Source organism: Cricetulus griseus (genome assembly GCF_003668045.3).
Source record: "Cricetulus griseus strain 17A/GY chromosome 1 unlocalized genomic scaffold, alternate assembly CriGri-PICRH-1.0 chr1_0, whole genome shotgun sequence".
NCBI lineage: Eukaryota > Metazoa > Chordata > Mammalia > Rodentia > Cricetidae > Cricetulus > Cricetulus griseus.
The window spans coordinates 89,617,351-89,637,569 of record NW_023276806.1 but is presented as its reverse complement, the minus strand read 5'-3'; the positions used below and the strand labels follow the sequence as shown (position 1 = coordinate 89,637,569).

At 37.3% G+C, this 20,219-nt stretch overlaps 1 protein-coding gene across 1 annotated transcript in view; it reads right to left on the bottom strand.

The window, feature by feature from the left end:
• The window catches only part of Dhx36 (DEAH-box helicase 36), a 41,518-nt gene extending 22,392 nt beyond the window's left edge, over positions 1 to 19,126 (bottom strand). The window contains exons 1-13 of the mRNA XM_027391707.2: positions 18,820 to 19,126; positions 17,182 to 17,306; positions 15,890 to 16,124; positions 12,780 to 12,818; positions 11,404 to 11,574; positions 10,261 to 10,340; positions 9,243 to 9,317; positions 8,791 to 8,957; positions 7,357 to 7,438; positions 2,818 to 2,958; positions 2,468 to 2,570; positions 2,019 to 2,106; positions 1,102 to 1,157 (exon numbers count right to left, since the gene is read on the bottom strand). Of these exons, the coding sequence (XP_027247508.1) occupies positions 1,102 to 1,157; positions 2,019 to 2,106; positions 2,468 to 2,570; positions 2,818 to 2,958; positions 7,357 to 7,438; positions 8,791 to 8,957; positions 9,243 to 9,317; positions 10,261 to 10,340; positions 11,404 to 11,574; positions 12,780 to 12,818; positions 15,890 to 16,124; positions 17,182 to 17,306; positions 18,820 to 19,050 (1,593 nt within the window). The 5' untranslated portion in view covers positions 19,051 to 19,126. The remainder of the gene's footprint in view (positions 1 to 1,101; positions 1,158 to 2,018; positions 2,107 to 2,467; positions 2,571 to 2,817; positions 2,959 to 7,356; positions 7,439 to 8,790; positions 8,958 to 9,242; positions 9,318 to 10,260; positions 10,341 to 11,403; positions 11,575 to 12,779; positions 12,819 to 15,889; positions 16,125 to 17,181; positions 17,307 to 18,819) is intronic.
• Between the last annotated feature and the right edge of the window lie 1,093 nt (positions 19,127 to 20,219).

Sequence of the window (20,219 nt, the reverse complement as noted above, 5' to 3'; positions counted from 1 at the left end):
CCTCTCAACAACTAGCTTTCACAGTTCCAGAAGGCACTATCCAGCTTCCAAGGGAGGAAAGAAACCAATAGTTCTACCCAATTAGGATGCCTATAAACTAAAATAGTGACCAGTGTGGCATACCTTGCTAGCAACCAACAAACAGTTCTCTAATTGGACTTAATGCCTAATCAACAATAAGGAAAACATAACGGCTACTGGAAACCCAAACTTGCCAAGTACCCAGTAACAATGAAGTCATGGATTTTGGAGGAAAATCTACAACTGCCACCTTATTAAACCAGTATAATTCTGAATATTTAAATATTTACCATTATACCCATAGATAAGTCTCACTCCTCATCATTTATTTGCAACAGAGACTATTACTAAATCCACAACCAATCAAAAGAGACTCTGTGCTACACAGTCCCAACTGTTAAATCTACAACACAACTCTTGCTCCTAAGGTTCAGAGATCATAGCAGAAGATGGGGTGGAAAGATTATAAGAGTCAGAGGAATGGAAAGCTGGCTATGAATTTCATCTCCTAGAAATGTCAAGGAAGCAACACCTCTGAAGTCTTATCAATATGACTGCCTAGCAAGACCTGATGAAGGACAACATCAAAAGGCGAAAGGCCTTGTAAGGCCTCAACCCTAGAAAGAGAACTGCAGGCAACTAAGGAATGCTGAGAGCAGGAGAAATTGCCTTCAGGGAATAGCACACCAGCTGATTAACCAATACCAAGTGGTCAGTCCTAAACATCACATACACATAAGCAATATTATACAAACTCAGCAGGTCATATTTATATATTTAAGAATGTGTGTGCATGTGTGTGTGTGTGTGTGTGTGTGCGCGCGCGCACACACGCGCGCACACACACACACACACACACACCACCACCACCACCACCACCACCACCACCACCACCACCAAACAACACAGAAACAGAGGCCATGAATTTGAAGGAGCAGTTTACCTGTGGTGCATAGGAAGGGTTGGAGAAAGGAAAAGGAAGGGGGTGGGGAACATTTTAATTTTAAAAATAGACAAAACACAGTAAGCAGTTGTAAAGTCTGTCTCAATCCAAGACTGAAAACAAATTTAAGAACATACCTGTGTCTGGTTTACTGTAGGCATCAGTGAATGTAAAGGTATAATAATAAACTTATCTGAAAATTAAAAAGCAAATTAAATTAAGGATCCAATAAACATGCACGGCACATGTATGGAACAATACATTCAGCTGATAAATCACACACTTCTTAATTTATATTTCTACATACAGTCAAACTGAGTTTTTCTACAATGGTTTTCTGAGTGCTTCAATGAGTTCCACTTAACATTTTACTTTATTAATCTATTTTATATTGATAAGCACTTGCTCATCAATTCTTTTCAAGATTAAAAATTTTTCTATTAATGTGTGTGTCTGTGTGTATATGTCATGTGTAGGCCAGAAGACTGATCTGGATGCCCCAGAACTAGAGTTTGAAGCAGCTATCAGCCACCTGATGTGGAGCAATGGGAACTGAACTCAGATCCTCTGGAAAAGCAGCAAGCACTCCTAACCACTGAGCCAAGACTCCAGCCCCCACCTAAATTCTTAGAATTTATAGTGGTGGGAGTCATCACTATAAACCACATCCCTACGAGGCCATTAACTCCACCCTGACTATTAATGAAACCTCCAATGTGAAGGGAAAAAAAAACAAACTGAAAGTCCCTAAATGCCAATATTTTAATTTTAAAGCTCAATCTTATTAAGGAAGCTCAGAGAAGGGGGTAAAATAATCCTCATAAAACTAAAAAGCTTCACAATATATGTCCCATCTTCTCTTATGACTCAGAACTTCTAGAAACATTCAGTTTCTTAAAATAAAAAAACCCAACAAGCTTAGACCATCAAATCCTATGCCAATGTAGCCCCATAAGTAACAACTTCTTCAAACTAAAAAGGGAGAGAGGACAATACATACTACATGAACTCAAGTAGCAGTCTTGGATTATAGTATAATACATTTGTAGAATACCTGATTTAAACATCACTTGTGACATCAAGAGATCATGTAAAGTGCTGATATTGTCCCAGCCTGGTAGAAAGACCAGTATTGCACCATCCTATATAGAAAGGAAATCACTATAAGAGGCCCACATCAATAATCATACCAACAATCAATTCTATGCACAATTAAATCCTCACTAAACTTAAAGTAGATTTGAATTTTAGCTACTACTTATATGAATATATGATATTTATATGAATCTTCCCATAAAAACTCAGATTTATAATCCAGAGATTTGTTTAGTCTTTTTTTTTTTTTTTTTAAAAAAAAGAGGTTAAATGTTTAAATATGTTATTTTGAGGTTTCCTTCTAGTCCACTTTTTAAAAAGCATTTAGGAAAGTGAGTTTTTTGTGGCTTTGATATGTTAATAAAATTAATAACTGAATTACTTGAAGAAAAACTAAACAAAACTAACCTCTTCTTCCAAAACAATGTATCGAATAAGGGCAGCAATCAAATTCAGATCAACTTTATCATCATCCATCCTTTCCAAAACATCTACGGTACTTGCAGAGTATCTACCAAGATTACACAGAAAGTCATGAAACGCTTGGTAAATTTTCTGATTAGCTATAAAACTTTAAAGTTAACTCAGTCCATATATGAACAGCAATCTATAGATAAGAGAAAATTAAAATTACTGGGATAATAAATAACAAGTAAGTCAAATCAGCAGTTTACAGCTAGAATGAGATTCTCTCCCTTCAAGTATTTTCTCAGCTCAGCCATTCAGCCACTGTGTTCTTGCCTCAAGCACACACTTACCTTGTTCGAAGTTCCTTTATATAAACTGGCCAGCGCTCTTTATAGATAGCCTCTTTTTCTTCTTTTTCTTGTCTATTTACATGGCCCTGCATGAAACCCCTCTTGAACTGGGATCTATGTTCTTTTTGTTCTGGAATATATCTAAAATAAAAGAGTATTATGTATTTTCCCACATTTGTTATGGCTTTCAGTATACGACTTTTTACATTGGAGATTTCAAACCAGATCCTAAAGAATATTTTCACTATACTTTCCAGCAAATATTAACTCACTTTGTTAATACTAAAACTTCACGTTTAAGACAAAAAGTATTCCCAACCAAAGTATATAAGATCTATATGCCATCTAAACAATCTAAATGAAAAATGATTTCTAGGCTAACTTTTAATTTCAAGCTTGTTCCAAAATAAATTTTAATAGAAGGTCTAAGTAAGACTTAATGACAGCTTAAGAGAACAACTTAGACTTTGAGAGTTTTTCCAAACCAAACTGCACAAAAATTAAGAGCATATAAAGTAAGATTCCTAAATGCTAGCAGTATGATTTCAACTCAAGGACTTGAATTATAAACTCCAAGAGTGTTAGAACCATGCTAGAAACTGCACAGTTCTGCTGTCACAGTTACAGCCAAAGGGAGAGCCAATATGTGTCCTGTCTAGTGCTTTAGTGACACCATAGTGATATATAGCCAGTTTTCATAAGAAAAGAAGTACATGTGCCCAAGAAGTATTCACTTGCATCATGAGCTCTGAGAATGAGTGGGAAGAGGCAAAGGAAAAGTGAAGCTAACTCAACCCCAAAGGCTCTCAGAGTTCAGAGGACAGCATCTAGATGGACTGGGGAGGGTGAATGGAGTCAGATGGAAACCATGCCCAGCTCCACCACTGTCTAGCTGTGGTCTTGCAGAAGGTATTGACCGTCCAGGCTCTAGTCAGACTTATACAGTCCACACTCTTACCACATTACTAGCATGAGAATCTTAAAAGGTGATAAAGTGCCTGGCATATAGTAAATACCAAAATGTGGGAATCACCTTTCCTATTCAGTTCCATTGGCCAGGGTCTCCCAAAGTCTTTAATACATATAAAGGCACCAACTTGAGGTACAGCAACATGAGACTGACAAAGATCCTGATCAGAAGCATAAGCAGAGAGCTGGTTCCCTTCCCAGTAATTTCATCCAATCATAGGTAACCTTCAACTACCCCAAAGTCCTTCACAGTGCAGAGTCACAACCCTCCATATCCTTCTGTCTTATTTTTCACCTAGCCATTGTGATTCTTTCCTCCTATTTTCCTGTTGTGCTTCCTTCTCATGGAAGGAAGCAACCTGGGCTTCTGACAAAAATCTCTATCCAAAAGACCATTCTCCTTCAGCTCCCCCAATCCTGAAGCTGGCCGGGGGATGGTGACTACACAGGAACCTTTTTGTTACATCGGTCCCTTTCCTAGAATTCCTTATCTTTTCTACCTTCTAGCAAGCATAAGAAAGCAATTCATTACCAGACATACAGCAAAGTATAACCAGCCTACAATCCACAACCCCAAGGAAGCTATAACCCTCTTCCAGAAAGAGATGGAAGCAGGTGCAGAGATCTATAACTAACCATTAGGCTAATTACCCAGAGTACAATCCAAGTGAGGAGGTGCAATAATGTGAACAAAGAAGTCAAGCTCATGTTGGGAAAATCCATAGAATCCACTGACCTGAGCTAGTGAGAGATCACTGACTCCTCACTGTTAACAGGAGACTGGCATAGGATTGAACTAGGACCCTATGGTATGGCTGGGACAATATATGAAGTCACTAGCAGTGGGACAAAGATCTAATTGTAATGCATACTCTGACTTTGTGGAGCCCATTCTCTATGGATACCTTGCTCAGCCTAGACATGGGGGAGGGGGAACGCCTTGGTCCTGCCTCAAGGAATGATGGGACAGACTTAGTTGACATGCTAGGGGAGGCTTTATTTTCTCTGAGGAGCAGATGGGACGTGGGATGGGAGAAAGGAGATCAAGAGAAAAGGAGAGGAGGGAGGGGGAACTGGGATTGGAATACAAAAAAATGAACAAATTAATTAATTAAAAAAAGAAAGCAATTCATCATGAAATGTAGATTGCTGATACTCTATCATTTTAACATTGTTAAGCTGTTGTATATTATTTCTTACAAAGTTAACTGCTAAATATAGCATGATAGAAACTAGAGAGCAAGAAACTGAAGATAGAAATAAGTGCATGAAAAGTTTATGGCCAGAGTATAAAACATTCCTTCTTCCCTCTAGAATACACTCTCCTTCCTTCCTACCAACTTTCACTGCTTCCCTCACCTGGCAAATCTACACACAATTAGGTATCTCATTTCTTACACTTTATCCCCCATACTTTATATAACAGCTCTACCCTTGCCAAGACACAAATTTAAAGGGCATACATATAGTCTTACCCCCCCCCTTTTTTGTTAATGCTCACAAGGTAACACAATGTGAAGTACAGGTTTAATGTATATTAAGTAAATTTCTAGCCAAACTTTGGCTGACTTCCCCCCACCATATAAAATAAACTGTAGATTTTTACTCTTTCCACTATCAATTTTAGTTTTAATTAACAAGTGGGGTATAACAATAACTCCTTCCACCAGCCGTCTGAGTTCCGGCACTACGTTAGGGCTGCAAATAAAACAGAGTTTAATATTAGTTACATTGCTGTTGGCCTATGACTAGGATTACTTATTTGCTAGCTCTGTCTTAAGTATCAACCATAACCATTAATCTATATATTTTATAAAGACTTATCTTATTGAGGATGCCAGTGGCATGTGTCCTCTCTTCCTGGGATCACATTGAGACTCCTCCCTCTACTACATTTCCCAGAATCCTCTTCCTCTCCTAGTCCCACCTAACTTGCTTCCCTATTGGCCAACAGTGCTTTATTTATTAACCAATAAGAGAGACATATACACAGAAGGACTTTCCCCATCAGTGGGGCATAAAGTCTTCAAAAATGTGTGTATTATAAACTAGGCACTATGGTGTACAAGTTAACAAGATGAGTCGGACAAAATCCCTGACTTTAAAAATTTAAAATCTTGTTCAAGAGGTAAATACACACTAGTCATGATAGCCAACATTTAAGTGTTATAATATAAAAAGTGGGGGATGTGAGGAAATTGGGATTTTTCTTACTTAAAGATTTACAGATAAAAGTACAAAGAAGGTGTCAAATGGAATCTGAAAGAAGTAACACACTAAAATATAAAGTCATGAAGAAACAGCCTTGACTGGCTAATAGGAAATGACACTAAAAAACATGTGGCTAGATGATGACTAAGCATTTGGAAGCCTGTGTTTTCCTAGTCTTTTCCCATTAATGAACACATACAATTGTGTTCAGCTTGCTAATGGGTACTGCTGGCAGCTTAAAGGCTGGTACTGGTTTTCAGTGAGTACTGAGGCAATAAAAGGTAGGCTAGCTGAGGAACTCTGGTATAAAACCTACTCAGACTTTTTTCATAAGTTTCATATGCAAAGATAAATTCTCCCCAAGGGAGGAAGAATTCACATGGTAAGATTTGTGAAGAGAAAGTAGAAAGTTATCACAATACCCAATGCAATTAAGCTGACAGTAAGAGCCACTTGTACAGAAGAATGAGAAGACATTCAGGACACAGCTCACAAAAGCTGGTGTGTCAGGGAGTAGGTACAAAATGTGGCATAAACTGGTCACTCAGCATAGAAAGGAAGTTATTGCCATACAGCTTGATAAAGACAATCTTTTCAGATTTACAATCTAGAAAACTAGGCAGAAGACTATCATTAAGCATGAGATATATTTGGCAAGACACCAAATATTCCCAAGGTGTCTATGGGAATATTGCTGATTAAAGAACTGACTGAGAGTTTAGGAAGTGCTGTAGTCTTGAAGCTATGGTACTCAGATGTGAAAATAGAGAACTATTGGTCAGAGAAACAGACAAGATTATACAATAAAAAATATAAAAAACTGGAAAAACTCAGATATGGTATCAGATACCTTTAAGCCCAGCACTGGAGAGGCAAAGGCGAGACAATCTGAGTTCAAGGCTAGCCTGGTACACATCTTGAATTCCAGGCTAGTGAGGAATATAGTGAGACCTTGTTGAAAAGAAACAAAAATAACAACCTGGGAAAAACACAAGAACCTTAGTGGGAAATCTTGTTTAAAAGGCAGGCAATTAGCTAGACAAGAATGAAAACCAGGTCAGAGACTTCTTAGAAGAGAGGTTCTGGCATTACAGACAGAGATAACCAAACTTTGCTGTCCAAGGATCCTTAAAAATAATACCCACACCTGGAAATATCATTAAGTAAAATATAGAGGATAAATGAGAAATCTTGATTTTTTTAAGGCATCAAGTTATTTTCATTTGTGCCCAAGTTCAGCAATCCACGATAAGTAGATTTATGAGGATTTTGTCAATGATGAATGGTAAGAACAAATCTGACACAAACAAGAGTGATATATTAGTATTTTTTTAACTGATTTTACCACCTAATGTTTACCTTATTTTTTCAATGATATCTTCCAAAAGATATTCCACAACTGGAAAAGTAAAACCAGGTATATGTATCATAGGACAGTCACCTATAACAACAGACAAAAATATAATCATGACATTGTATTAATATTCAAAATTTAAAAAATCAACATATTACAACTAAGACAGTATAATATTCTTAACCTAGGAAACAGTTCTGCACTGTATCTTCTACTTTTCCAGCCCAATTTTTAAAAAGCCTAGTTTTAATAATTCTTTTACTTCTACAAACTGTATAAAGTGCTCAGAGTTCTAAAAAAATAACACTGTATACTAAACAGAGCCATTTTAGGTCGAACTCAAAATACATTAAAAGCCTATTTAAGATTGTAAAATGATGAGTCCTAGTTTTACTGAGAAACTAAATAAAAAGCATTCTCTTAGTGACACTCAGAGTGGGGGTTTATAGAAAGTTAAAACAGGAACTAATCAAATATTAAAACTGTTTCCATCTTAAGCTCACTAACAGGTTACCTCTGCCATTGAAATGCTATTTGTCTCCCATAACAATCGAACCAAGCACACAATAAACAAATGCCAAGTAGCACCAGAGGTCAGAGGACCTGAGTTACTATCCCTGTTGTGTATCTCACCTGCAAAACACTGAGTTATTCACATTAAATCTAGGTACCTTATTAACGACCAGAAAGACATAATACCTGCCCTAACTATACCATAATGCTAGAAAGAATGAACTGGGATGTATTTTATAAGCATTCTTAAAAACTGAAAATAATAAAGTATATTGATACTACATTTCAGTTTCTTGTCCTTCCCCAAAATATTTGTTGTTATTATAATGAAGAAAGACACCGAAGAATATGCTACAGAATGCATTAGTCAAATCTAGTTTCAGAATCTTTGTTAATTATGCAATGTTGGATAAGTTATTTAACAATTCTGAGGCTGCACTGTCATTTGCAAAACTGAAGCAATGCCAGTATCGACTTGTAAGATTTTACAAGAAATAGTGAAGACAGATTGCTAACTAATAACTGGTACACTGAAATCACTTCCCAAGGGAGCACTCATATTATCATTAGCAAACCTAGCCTGTGACAGTACAGAAATACTACAGAGGATTTGCATGGGTACACACACACAAAAATAAAGTTATAAAAATTTTCGTTCCTGCAGTTTCACTTCAATGATGCCATCTCATTTTCTTGTGATAGCACCAAGAAACTAGATAACCTTCATAGTTAAAAAATAAGTAATACTACTATTTTTAAAAGCAGGCTTGGATCTTTCATCTAGTAAACTAGAATATACAGTTAAAATACAGCAAATTAGTACACACTCAATTTTATACCTAGTACTGTGTAAATTTTTTTGTATTGAAGTTAAATCTACTGGTTTTCTGAAACCTCTTCTAGCATAATTATTAAATTTTACTCACCAAAATATTCTGAAAATTTCTCAGCATTCAATGTTGCACTCATTAATATTACTTTCAGGTCAGATCGAAAATTGAGAAGATCTTTAATAATGGTCATTAAAACATCTGACTGTAGATTCCTTTCATGAATTTCATCAAGTACAATATGGCTAACGCTGGACAAACGCCTGGAAGACAAGTGTGAAATCTGTAACTAAATTTAAAACTGGAAACAACCATTTTTAACAATATAGTCCTGTTTAATAATTACATCTTAGGTTATCTGTGCTGTGTTTATGTAACTTTGGAGGGGGTGAGAAAGTGCCTCATGTAGCCAAGGCATGACTAGAATTCCTATCCGACCCCCACCCCCCCACCCCCACTTCATCTCTCAAGTGCTGGGGTTATAAGCATAAGCTAGCATGCTCAGTTCTTTGTTAACATTTTTTATTTCTTCACTGAGACATACTCACGAGTCTGACTGGAGCCACTGAAGAATGATGCCTGTTGTGCAGTATAAGATAGAGCCCTGTTTCCTTGGCAACCGACTGTGAACAAAGATATAAGTTATTAATTCTTGGTTTTCTTTTCTAAGAAAGTACTGAGTTCCACAAAAGTTTGAGGAAAATCTTTATAGTTAGCTTTTAATTATGATAGCATCTACCACAATGAAAGTAAAGTAAAGGAAATACTACCCTTAAGTTTACTGTGATACTAAAATTATTTCTTTTTCACAGGGATAACCTTTAACATTCAAAGGTTGAATTAATTTATGGGCTCTAAGTTCCTGGTTCGGCAAAGACAATTCTGTTCATTTAAACAGATTAAGCAACTTGAGCTCTAGGAAAGGACTAAAGAAGTTTTAGCAGAGATAGATAATGGAGTTAATGACACAAATATCATTAATAGAATCTATAAAGGGGTAGGCAAGTGGTATCAAAAAGTCAGGACACCAGCTCATTTAATGGGAATAATGATCCACTACTAAAACATTATTTCTAATCATTCCTTAATGTGAAAGCACATTTTTAATATGGTACTTTTAGGGTTCAAAGATGAGTTTACGGTAGCAAGCCAGCTAATACTGACACTGCTTTAAACATTAATTCTAGGGGAACTCATTTTCTAATCCTCTACCACCTACGGGGTTACTTCTCAATAAACTCTGCTTGCTTGTCCTTCAAAAACTTATGAAAGGGCCTGTGGACCCTAGTTCAATCCCCAAGACTCAGACGGTAAATAGAACTGACTCCTGCATGTTGTCCTCAGACAGACAGACAGACAGACAGAGACACAGACGCACACGCACACACACACCATGGTACATATACACATGCATATACACAAATAAATATAATTTAAAATATTGAAATACATGTCAATTGTAATAATAAGAATCAACATAAAAGAGAGGAAAAAAAATTCCTGATTTCAACATTTCACTAAAATCTACCTGTATAGAAAAAGTGAACCAAAGTGAACACTGTTTACCTCTGGAGACGAATCTGGTATCCAGTACTATTACCATTGCCGCAAGACTCTGCCCTTTCTGCAGCTACTCTCTCGGCAACCTTTAATTTAAAACACAGTTGTAAATAAAACACAAATTCCTTTAGACAAATGTACTTAACTGTCATGAAAATCTGTTAAAAAGTTAAAAAGTAATTGACTTTCAAATGAGGTTAGAAACTAGACACTTATTGACATCCTAAGTACCTAAAACCATGTGGTATTTTCTTTGAGCACATACACTACCAGCTGCTTTTGTTTAGTTCTCATTAATCCTTATAAAGACCTTCAAGACCAAATTCTTCTTCATTTCATCATCATTTTCCAAACATCTTTCTTTCCATGAGATCCTCTAATTACTTTCTTTTTGACTTGTCTGCTATTGTTGAAAATCACAGTCCAAACTTGAAAATTATAATTTGAAATTAAGTATATTGATAATTGCTTATTTATTCTTCTATTTATTGTACTTTTATGTGTACCAGAAACTGGTGCCTAACTCCTAGTCCTTGGCTGGTTGTTTTCAAAGATCATGACTACCAAAAACAAAATGGAAAATGAAATTTAATTATAATCACTGTTGACTTCTATATATCACTTTCTGCAATAGTGGGCTAACAGATTATCTATGCTAAACAGGGCAACACAAGAGACATCTGAAACAATATCTATTTCCACCACGATATGCTTCCTCTGAGGAGCTTCATTCAGCACTCACAAGTCCATATGAAATACAGCTTCAAATGCAAAACACGACTTTAAACACTGACAGAACAGACCACTGACAGAACAGAGTCAGCCTAGTGGCAGAAGTTAAAGCACCCCATGAAGAAGACTGCAGCATCTTGTCAAGTTTATAAACATTTTATTGGCTTTTCAGTCTTTAGATTTGTATTGGAACTAATTGATCTTGAGCTTTCGAGCACCTACTACTGATGAAAGAGATGTCATCACTCTTTAGGTATTCATTATCAAATATTTACTAATTAAGCATATGCTCTCATAGGGACACTTCCTAAGTGTCTTCCTAATAAAGAATCATTGCAAATCTTAAAAACCAGTTACATTCAATCAAAATTCCTTAGAGAGGAAAGAAAGAATTTTCACAAATGAGAGTTTACTTACTGAAATGGCACTAATTCTTCTTGGCTGAGTACACACTATTCTGCAGGCAGACCCTTTTCCTCTTTCAATGTAGTTATCCAAGATGAACTGGGTAACCTGAGTGGTTTTGCCACAGCCCGTTTCACCACTAATTACTGTTACCTGATGGTTATTGATTAAATTTACCAGCTCCTAGTTCAAAAGAAAAAATAAGTAAAGAGCAGCACATACAGACTTAAGTATGCAAAAGTAAAATTCTCCCCAACTGAAATAAGTAAAGATAAGTTAAATAGCAAATTACATATTAGAGAGAATAACATCTCAAAAATTTTGAGGCACACTAACATTGTTCATACTGACAAATCACTGTATTAAAAAACTGTCACCCTATTACATTTATAATGTTATATATTTTAATATAAAACTTACATTTAATTTTATCCTATCTATTCTAACAATGTACATCATGAGAACAAGTTTCAAGTTTAAACACTAAAATAGCTAGCAAACATTTGATCCTCAAAACCCATGGCTCCTGCATCCGTAGAACTAAAGCACAGATGTTGAAGAAGCAATTTCACCTATACTGAAGTTGTCATAATTCCTAAACAATACAGTGTATAACTCTACAGCATTTACATACATTATTAGAGAGAGGTATAGTGGGTAATCTAGAGATGATTTAAACCATACAGGAGAACGTGTATAGCTTATATGAAATTATAACAACATTTTATATAAAGTACTTGAACATCTGAGGGTTATGGTAACCAAAGGACCCAGAACCCATCCCCACAGATACTGAGGGACTATAATCAGCAATAGAATGTAAGTCATTCATTCAACAAATAGTTTCTGGTTGCCATTGTATCGGCAGGTGTTGTTCCAAGTTAAGAGATACAGAATAAACAAAACAGACCCTGACCTCAAGAACTTACATTAGACTAGGAAGGGAACACACACAGAGATGTCAGGTGGTAATAGGTGCTATGAAAAGCAAAGAAAAAGAAAAAATAAATAAGGTTGGGAGGACAGAGCCAGATAAAGGACTATGTTATTTTATGTAGGGGGGTGTGTGATGAAATGGGACCAATCCATTATAACACTATTCTTGCTAGTTCCTCAATTTTAACACAAGTGCTGGTCTTCAGTTAAGAGCAACATAATCTTCCAGAGACACATATGGAAATTCTACTTCTTAAACTCCAAAGAATTTAACAGTCTTTGGACAACAATACCAGAAAACTGCTTCATGTATTTTTAAGAGCTCTAAAGCATTTATTTAACTGCCCCATAGGAGAAGGTTCATTTAACTTTTATTTCTTCTCAATGTGGAGCTTCTTTTAAAAAATATGGTTAGTTTTTGTGCAAATCAAAGAGTACAAAGCATTTTTTACCTTTTGCATTCCATACGAAGGCAGCTTTTTTCTGAAATGCTGAAATTCAAACAGAAAACATTCCCAGAATAAACATCATCAAATATAATCAGAAAGACCATAAGTAAATGTGTTAGACAAACAATATTTTAATTATTTTATATAGTACATGTGAAATACTATGACTTAAACAGAATTGAAAGACATTTATGAGAACTGTGTTCTTCAAGGTTAGAAAATGCTACCTGACCCATCATCTAGTAATACATTAAATTCTTTGTCACGTTATTCTATACAGCCATCATAGATTTGATGTCTACATCATTCTTTTCCCTATTCATTCATACACTATTTGCTAATGTACTAGGCACTAGAGCAGATAGAATGATTATAAAAAACTAGTATTTCATTTCAGAATTGTAAATTTTTTGGGGGGGAGGGAGGTTGAGACAGAGTTCTCTGTGTAGCTTTGTAGACCAGGCTGGCCTCAAACTCAAAGAGTCCATCTGCCTCTGCCTTCCAAGTGCTGGGATTAAAGGCATTCAACACCACTGCCTGGCTTCAAGTGTCATTTTTATTAGTCAATTTCTAGGCATCAACACCTCATGGGCTATATTTCATAAGGTTGCCACATAGCTCATTTATAAATCTTTATACATATAAAAGTAACGGTTTTTTTACACACACAGTTTCTTGACAAATTTACAATTTAGCAGATAGTAAGTAGAATATAAAAAAGAGCAAATTATTTGATTGATGTAGATTTTCTTGTGAATTTCCAAAACTATTCCAAACCCTATACGCATAAGAAGTACTAAAATTTTGTTTACATAGATACATCTGGTAACATGAACAAAAACTTCAGCAGCATAGGAACAAGGCAGTTTTAACATCCTTGTTATTGAAAAAAGGAAATAAGCTTTAATTGAAAAACTAGGAATAGCCAGGTGGTGGCACACACGTTTAATCTTAGCACTTGGCAAGCATAGGCAGGCAGACCTCACCTCTGTGAGTTCGAGGCCTGACTAGCCTACAGAGTGAGTTCCAGGACAGGTTCCAAAGCTACACAGAGAAACCCTGTCTCAAAAAACAAACAAACAGAACCTAGTATTAATGCATAAAAATTAAAATTGGAACTGTTCTAGGTAATTGAGGATATTATTACCACACTTATGGTAAGGTTATTTTCAGTACCATAAATAATAAGACAGTCAATGTGATGAATTAAATTTCTTATAAAACCTTTAAATTATTTAAAAATGATTTCATAATATCAAAAAATACTAATACACAAGGTTATCAAATACAGCTATCTTAATGTAAACTATTATACCACCTTTAAGCTATAATGCATAGTCCCTTTCCATGGATGAGATTCAGGTTCAGAGGCCCTGGCTCAGAAATTAAGGCTGAAGATACACAAATCCACCACCAACTGCCCTCTACAAAGTGCACACCTATATACAAAACACACACACACACACACACACACACACACACACACACACACACACACACACAGAAACACTGTGTATTACCAAGAACTATTAAACTGGTTTTTAGGAGTAAGGTTTGAAAGATGGCTCAGACATTAAGAAAGCCTCCTGCTCTTCCAGAGTACCTGAATTCAATTTTGAGCACCTATCACTCAAGCTCAAGAGAATACCATGCCTTCTTTAAGCCTCCATAGGATTGTAAGAACTAGGGAAATAACTCCAGTATCGATGAAGTGCTTGCCTTGCCAGCACGAAGACCCGAGTTTAATCCCCCAAACCAACATTAGAAACAAGAGCCAGGTGTGGTGAGCTAACATTAGGGAAGCAAGAACAGGCAGATCACTGGGGTTTCTGGCCAGCCAATCTAGGTTACTTGATGAATTGCAAAAGAGTGGGAAACCCTTTTTCAAAAAGGCCAAAGTGACAGCAGACATAGTGGTACACACCTTTAATTGGTGCACTGGAGAGGAGGAGGCAGGCGGACAGACAGATCTCTGTGTGTCCAAGGCCAGGCAGAGAGCTACAGAGATCCTGTCTCAAAAATCAAAACAGCCAAGGTGGGTGATTTCTAATGACTGACACCTCTGGCCTCGATACGTGTACACACACACACACACACACACACACACACACACACACACACACACCAACAAAAAAGCTGAATTTTTAATATAGCTAATTTTTGATAGAAATGAAACATTTATTAGTGATTGGGAAAGAAGATTCATTTTTTTTAAGGCTAGAAAAGTAACCTATCTGCATTTTGTGCCTTACACAAATCAAAGAGAGACAATAACCACTTCTTTGTTCATAATGTAGAAGTCCTCTCAGCCAAAAGATTCTGAATTAATTCACCTCATAAATCTCACCAGTATCCAAAGCATATTGTTCCTTGTGGGAATCAAACAGCTATACAATTTGAAACCTGGACAACCTCAGCTAATAATACTCTAATAAATTCAGACTTGATCAAAGCAGCCAATGGGTTAATCCTTTCTTACAGATTTGATACTGTGCCTTCTCAAAAACAGCAATACATATTTATAAGATATGAACCCCAGGATACCCTTGATATTTCTCTAAATATTTACATGTGCACAGTTGAAGATTTGATCATATCTACATCTAGAACACCCACAAATCTTACAGTTTTACATATTGACTCAAGGGGGCCCTTTAAATAGCTTGTCTGACACACATAATTTGTACAACTTCAGTCCTCGTAGAGGAAGTACAATTAAATGCTGGTAAACATAAAAGGGATCATCTAGTTTTTGAAAATTTAAATTTTATCATCTATAAAAGGAAGGAGTCCTGAGCTGGAAGAAATGTCACAATTCTGACAGCTCAATTGTCTGGACTCAATTTCTCATCAGACTGGCCTAGAAAACTATGTTTGCAAAGGCAATAGATTCTCAAGCACTTTTTTCTCAAGACATATGCATCTATGAGTGAGATACAACACCATCGGTTGCATGGAAATTCCACCCTGCCACTAAAGAAAATCTTGCCACAGAGGTGTCTTGTTGAGGAATGGCACTCAACCATACCAAGCACTTAACATTCAACCATAATCCCACTGCCCCCAAGGGAGGGACAACAATGACTGATGTTCCACCGTTTGCTTTCCATTACCTGCATCTCTATATACCGAGGATCCGTTTTTTTCTTTTGTAAATCTTCCAATAACTGTTGGTCAAGGCCAACATTTGGCTCATTTTCTTGCAATAAGTACTCAGAATCTCGGTCGATGTATGATTTGTCTGTGATCCTGAATGTCTTTTTTTCTTGGTTCATCGATTTCTTTTCCTGGTTGTCAAATTTCTTCTCTGAGTTCATCTTTTTCTCCGAAGACACTTCCGTACCATACCTACAACCACAGAATAAAGAGCAAAAGGACCAGATGAAGAGTGACTCATGACCTAGGACAAAACAAAGCACTATGGTCTCCAAATACTTCAAAATCTCCAACACTGAAAGCAATACTATGGAGTTATGAAATATGCTGAAATCCTACAACATATTCAGATTTTTCTCTATTTTTATATGGATTATTACCAGATAATTAATTCCCTGAGGTACTTAAATTAAAATTCACACAACAGGCTGGGCAGTGGTGGCAAGCCTTTAATCCCAGCACTTGGGAGGCAGAGGCAGGCGGATCTCTGTTAGTTTAAGACTAGCCTGGTCTACAAGAGCTAGTTCCAGGACAGCCTCCAAAACCACAGAGAAACGCTGTCTCAAAAAGAAAAAAAAAAATCCACACAACAGTCATCCTTTGCAGTCATTTCTACTGCTTTTCTTTTCTTGATTTTTCAAGGATTTAGTTTATTTTATAACTTCTTTTTCTGCCTGCATCCCTTTGAGATATAAATGTAAAGCTAAATTACATAGTTTCCAAAATACAATTTTTCCTATAAATAATATGGTTTTGCAACCATCTGAAACAGCAGCAATTTAACTCTATATAGACCTGCCCCACAGAAGAATTTTGGAAAGGGACAATACAGTTAGGAAACACAAGTAACAATATCTCACTCCTGACATTTAGGGAATATGCTAACTAATATGACTGTTTCTTAGAGTCAGGTATGGTGGCATACACCTTTAATCCCAGCACTCAGGAGGAAGAAGCAGACGATCTCTGAGTTCAAGCCTACCCTGGGCTTGAACAGAGTGGATTCCAAGACAGCCAAGACCACACAGAGAAATCCTGTCTCAAAAAACAAAACAAAAATCAAAACATTTTTGTCTTTCTTCAAATCTACTTGCGCCACACTTAAAAAAGATTCTTGAAGACTAAATGTGACTCAGTATAAAGACTAAAAATGGTAGTTTTCTTTTTTGTTGTTGTTTTGTTTTGTCTAGGCAGTGCTATAACAAACTTTTACTCTTCCCTATTCTTTATGAGAATGTTTTTATTTTACCCATGATCCTCAGGAGCAAACCAGGATATCTGTGCTTCTGAATCTTTATCATTCTTAGCTTGCACAGAATTCAGCAGCTGCACAATCTGCTCTTCTCGTCGTTCATCCATGTGTACTACAGCTCTCTATTTTGTAAAAACAAAGAAATTGCTATCTGTTAATACAAATATGCATAAAATTACATCTGAAATGAAAAATAAAGGCAAAGTAATGTTATTTTCAAATACATATAAAGGAAGTTACAGTTACCCATGCTTACCTTCTAGCCTAATCTCACTTCCTAGACCAAAGTCATGGCAATGTTTTTTTTTTGTGTGTGTGTCCTTCTAGATCTTTTAGCTTACCACAAGTCTATAAAATCAGCTCTAAAGATAGTTAGCAAGGAGAGCATGTTTGTGTCATGCTCTCAGGCCCCAAACAAAATTTTCCTTCACCAAGAATACAAAGTAAAAGCATCCCTTCAATTTCCCCACCCCTAAAGCTAATGTTCTAGTTTTCTTTCTTCGCTGCCAAATGCTCCATTTCTTTATCCTTCCATTTCTCAACACCCTACTGCAACACTTTACTAATCCATCTCTAGAGTTGGCTTTCATTAAAATCTTTTTGACACCCATGCACTGCCTGCCACTTTCAATGTCTATACCCTTCTTCCCACCTCTCATTTTTTCCCCAGCCCTCTCTTCCTCTATTAATCAGTGGTGCACATCTTACAGACCAGCAGTACAGCATCATTTGTTTATGTGTTTCTTTCCTGCTATTAGAATGCAAAGGTGTCCAGCTCCCCACAGTAGCATTCAAAAACCATGTGTGTAACAGGGTCAAAAAAAAAAAAAAAGCTTGTTTTTTAAAAAGAATGTAACCAGGTATTACAATAAATTTTAAAGCCCCCAAGAAAGCTTCTATGGAAACGAGGTTGTTAAGGGGAAGAATAAACTGGTTTATGTTTTATTATATTTCCTATCTATTATAATAGGCGTTTTCCATTAAATCACTAAAATGCCATTCCAAAAGCTTCTCTGCAATGATTTTTTTTTCATTAGAACGGGTCATTCAAAAAACATGATGCTTCCTATACTACAGATCTTCAAGATACATATCAAACTTGACAATCCCCTGATGAGATTAGCCAAATACTGCCCTACAGAGTCTGCCTTTCAGGGACGGTAAGTTTCCATCTTAAAGAGCAGCTACTACTCAACAGAAAATTCAGATACAGAAACGAAAGGGAGGACAAAAAAAAAAAAAAAAAGACGAGCATGTGATGTATTTCAATGCTAATGCTACTATTAGCTAAACTACTTTTTCCTCAGAGATCTACATTTTTAAGACAGTGCATTACTGCTTTTGTTGGCCGCTCCGGGCAAAGAACTTAAAAGTGACAGTAAGTCTACTGAAGAAATGATGACATCCCTAATAAAGTCGGCTAAGGGCTGGCATCTGAATTTAGCATCCGTGCCCAGCTCTCCAGTCCTTAAGCAGAGCATGCACCGGGGGCTGCAGGAGTGATGACTCGGGTTAGGAAGCCGCACACGCGCTACCGGAGGCTCGGCTGAGGCTGCACCTAGCTCGAGCAAACGCAGCCAAGGGTCAGGCTCGGCGGGAGCAGCGGGCGAACACGTCCCGCCTCGACCTCCGTACCTCCTGCCTCTCGGCCTCCTTGTTCTTCTGCGTCTGCTTCTTGGCGTACCAGAGGCCGATCTCGCGACCCTTCAGGTGTCCGGGATGCCGTCCCCGACCACCGCGGCCCCCTCCTCCTCCTCCGCCGCCGCCGCCTGGGCCCCGGCTCCCTCCGCCGCCGCCGCCAGAGCCCTGGCCGGAGCCCCGCGGCCCCGCGTCGCGGCTCCAGCTCTGATGGTAGTCGTAGCTCATTGTCCCGGGCGACCACTAGCTCCAGCAAAAAGCAACCGCTAAAAATGGCGTCCGGGCCCGGAAGCGGGCGCACATTCCCGTCCGCTTTGCTTCCGGCGCCTAGCGCGAGAGGGCGGGCCGTTGAGTGTCACAAGAGGGCATTTCCGGTAGCGTGACGCCACCGGAAAGATTAGGGAGGACAGTGTTGCTCACATTGAGGTTTTGTGCGTGGCTCTCCATTGGTGTTTAGATGCGTGGTGGGCGGCCCGGAGATGGCAGGGTATTTAGCCTAGCCTGAAAAAGTGCGGAAATTTGAGTGAATTTTTATTCCTTTGGTAAAACGTAGAATTAGTTTGCAAAGCCGTGGATAGTAAATGCATAACAACAAAACTGTGAACCAATGTGTCCTCTTCCTCAAAGACCAAAGAAGTTCATCGCCTGTCTTACAGACTGCCTGGCACCTCTTTCAGTCATATTAATATGCACATGGATCTGCTTTTTTTGTTTGTTTGTTTGCTTTTTGTTTGTTTTTTGTTTTTAAGAATCTTCATTACCGGAATGGGGTGTCACCTCATTTGATAAAACTGCTTGCCTGGCTTGCAGGAAACCCAGGTTTCAATGCCAAACACAGTGTAAATGGTATTGTGGTACAAGCCTGTAACCTCGGTAATCAGGAAGTGGAAAGAGAGGGATCAGAAGTTCAATATTATTCTTAGCTGCTAATGAGTTTGAGGTCAACTTAGGATACCTGTATCTAATAGTGGTAATAATTATGGTCTTTATTTACTCTCTTACCTATAACATAAAATAAGTATATGTCTCAGGATTCAAGGCAGAACACTTGAGAAATGCAAATCACAGATGAAGATTCACAAACTGATTTGAAGCCATATGCTGCTTATTAACAAGGCTAGTCAGTGTTTTGTGCCACCTATTCTAAAGTTGTAAAGCAATTACGCCACGAGGCCTTAATTATTACCAAAGGTTCTCTAATTTGTTTAGACCTCTGAGTTAAAGGTCACGGATACACTTGGCCAAATATAAAAACAAAACATATATATATATATATATAATATATATATATATATATATATATATGATTTTTTAATTGCTTGGTTGTTTTCTTTGAAGGAAAGAATATATATTACATAGTAAACTTAGAAAGAGAAATGCTATGCTGTCAGAAGGTG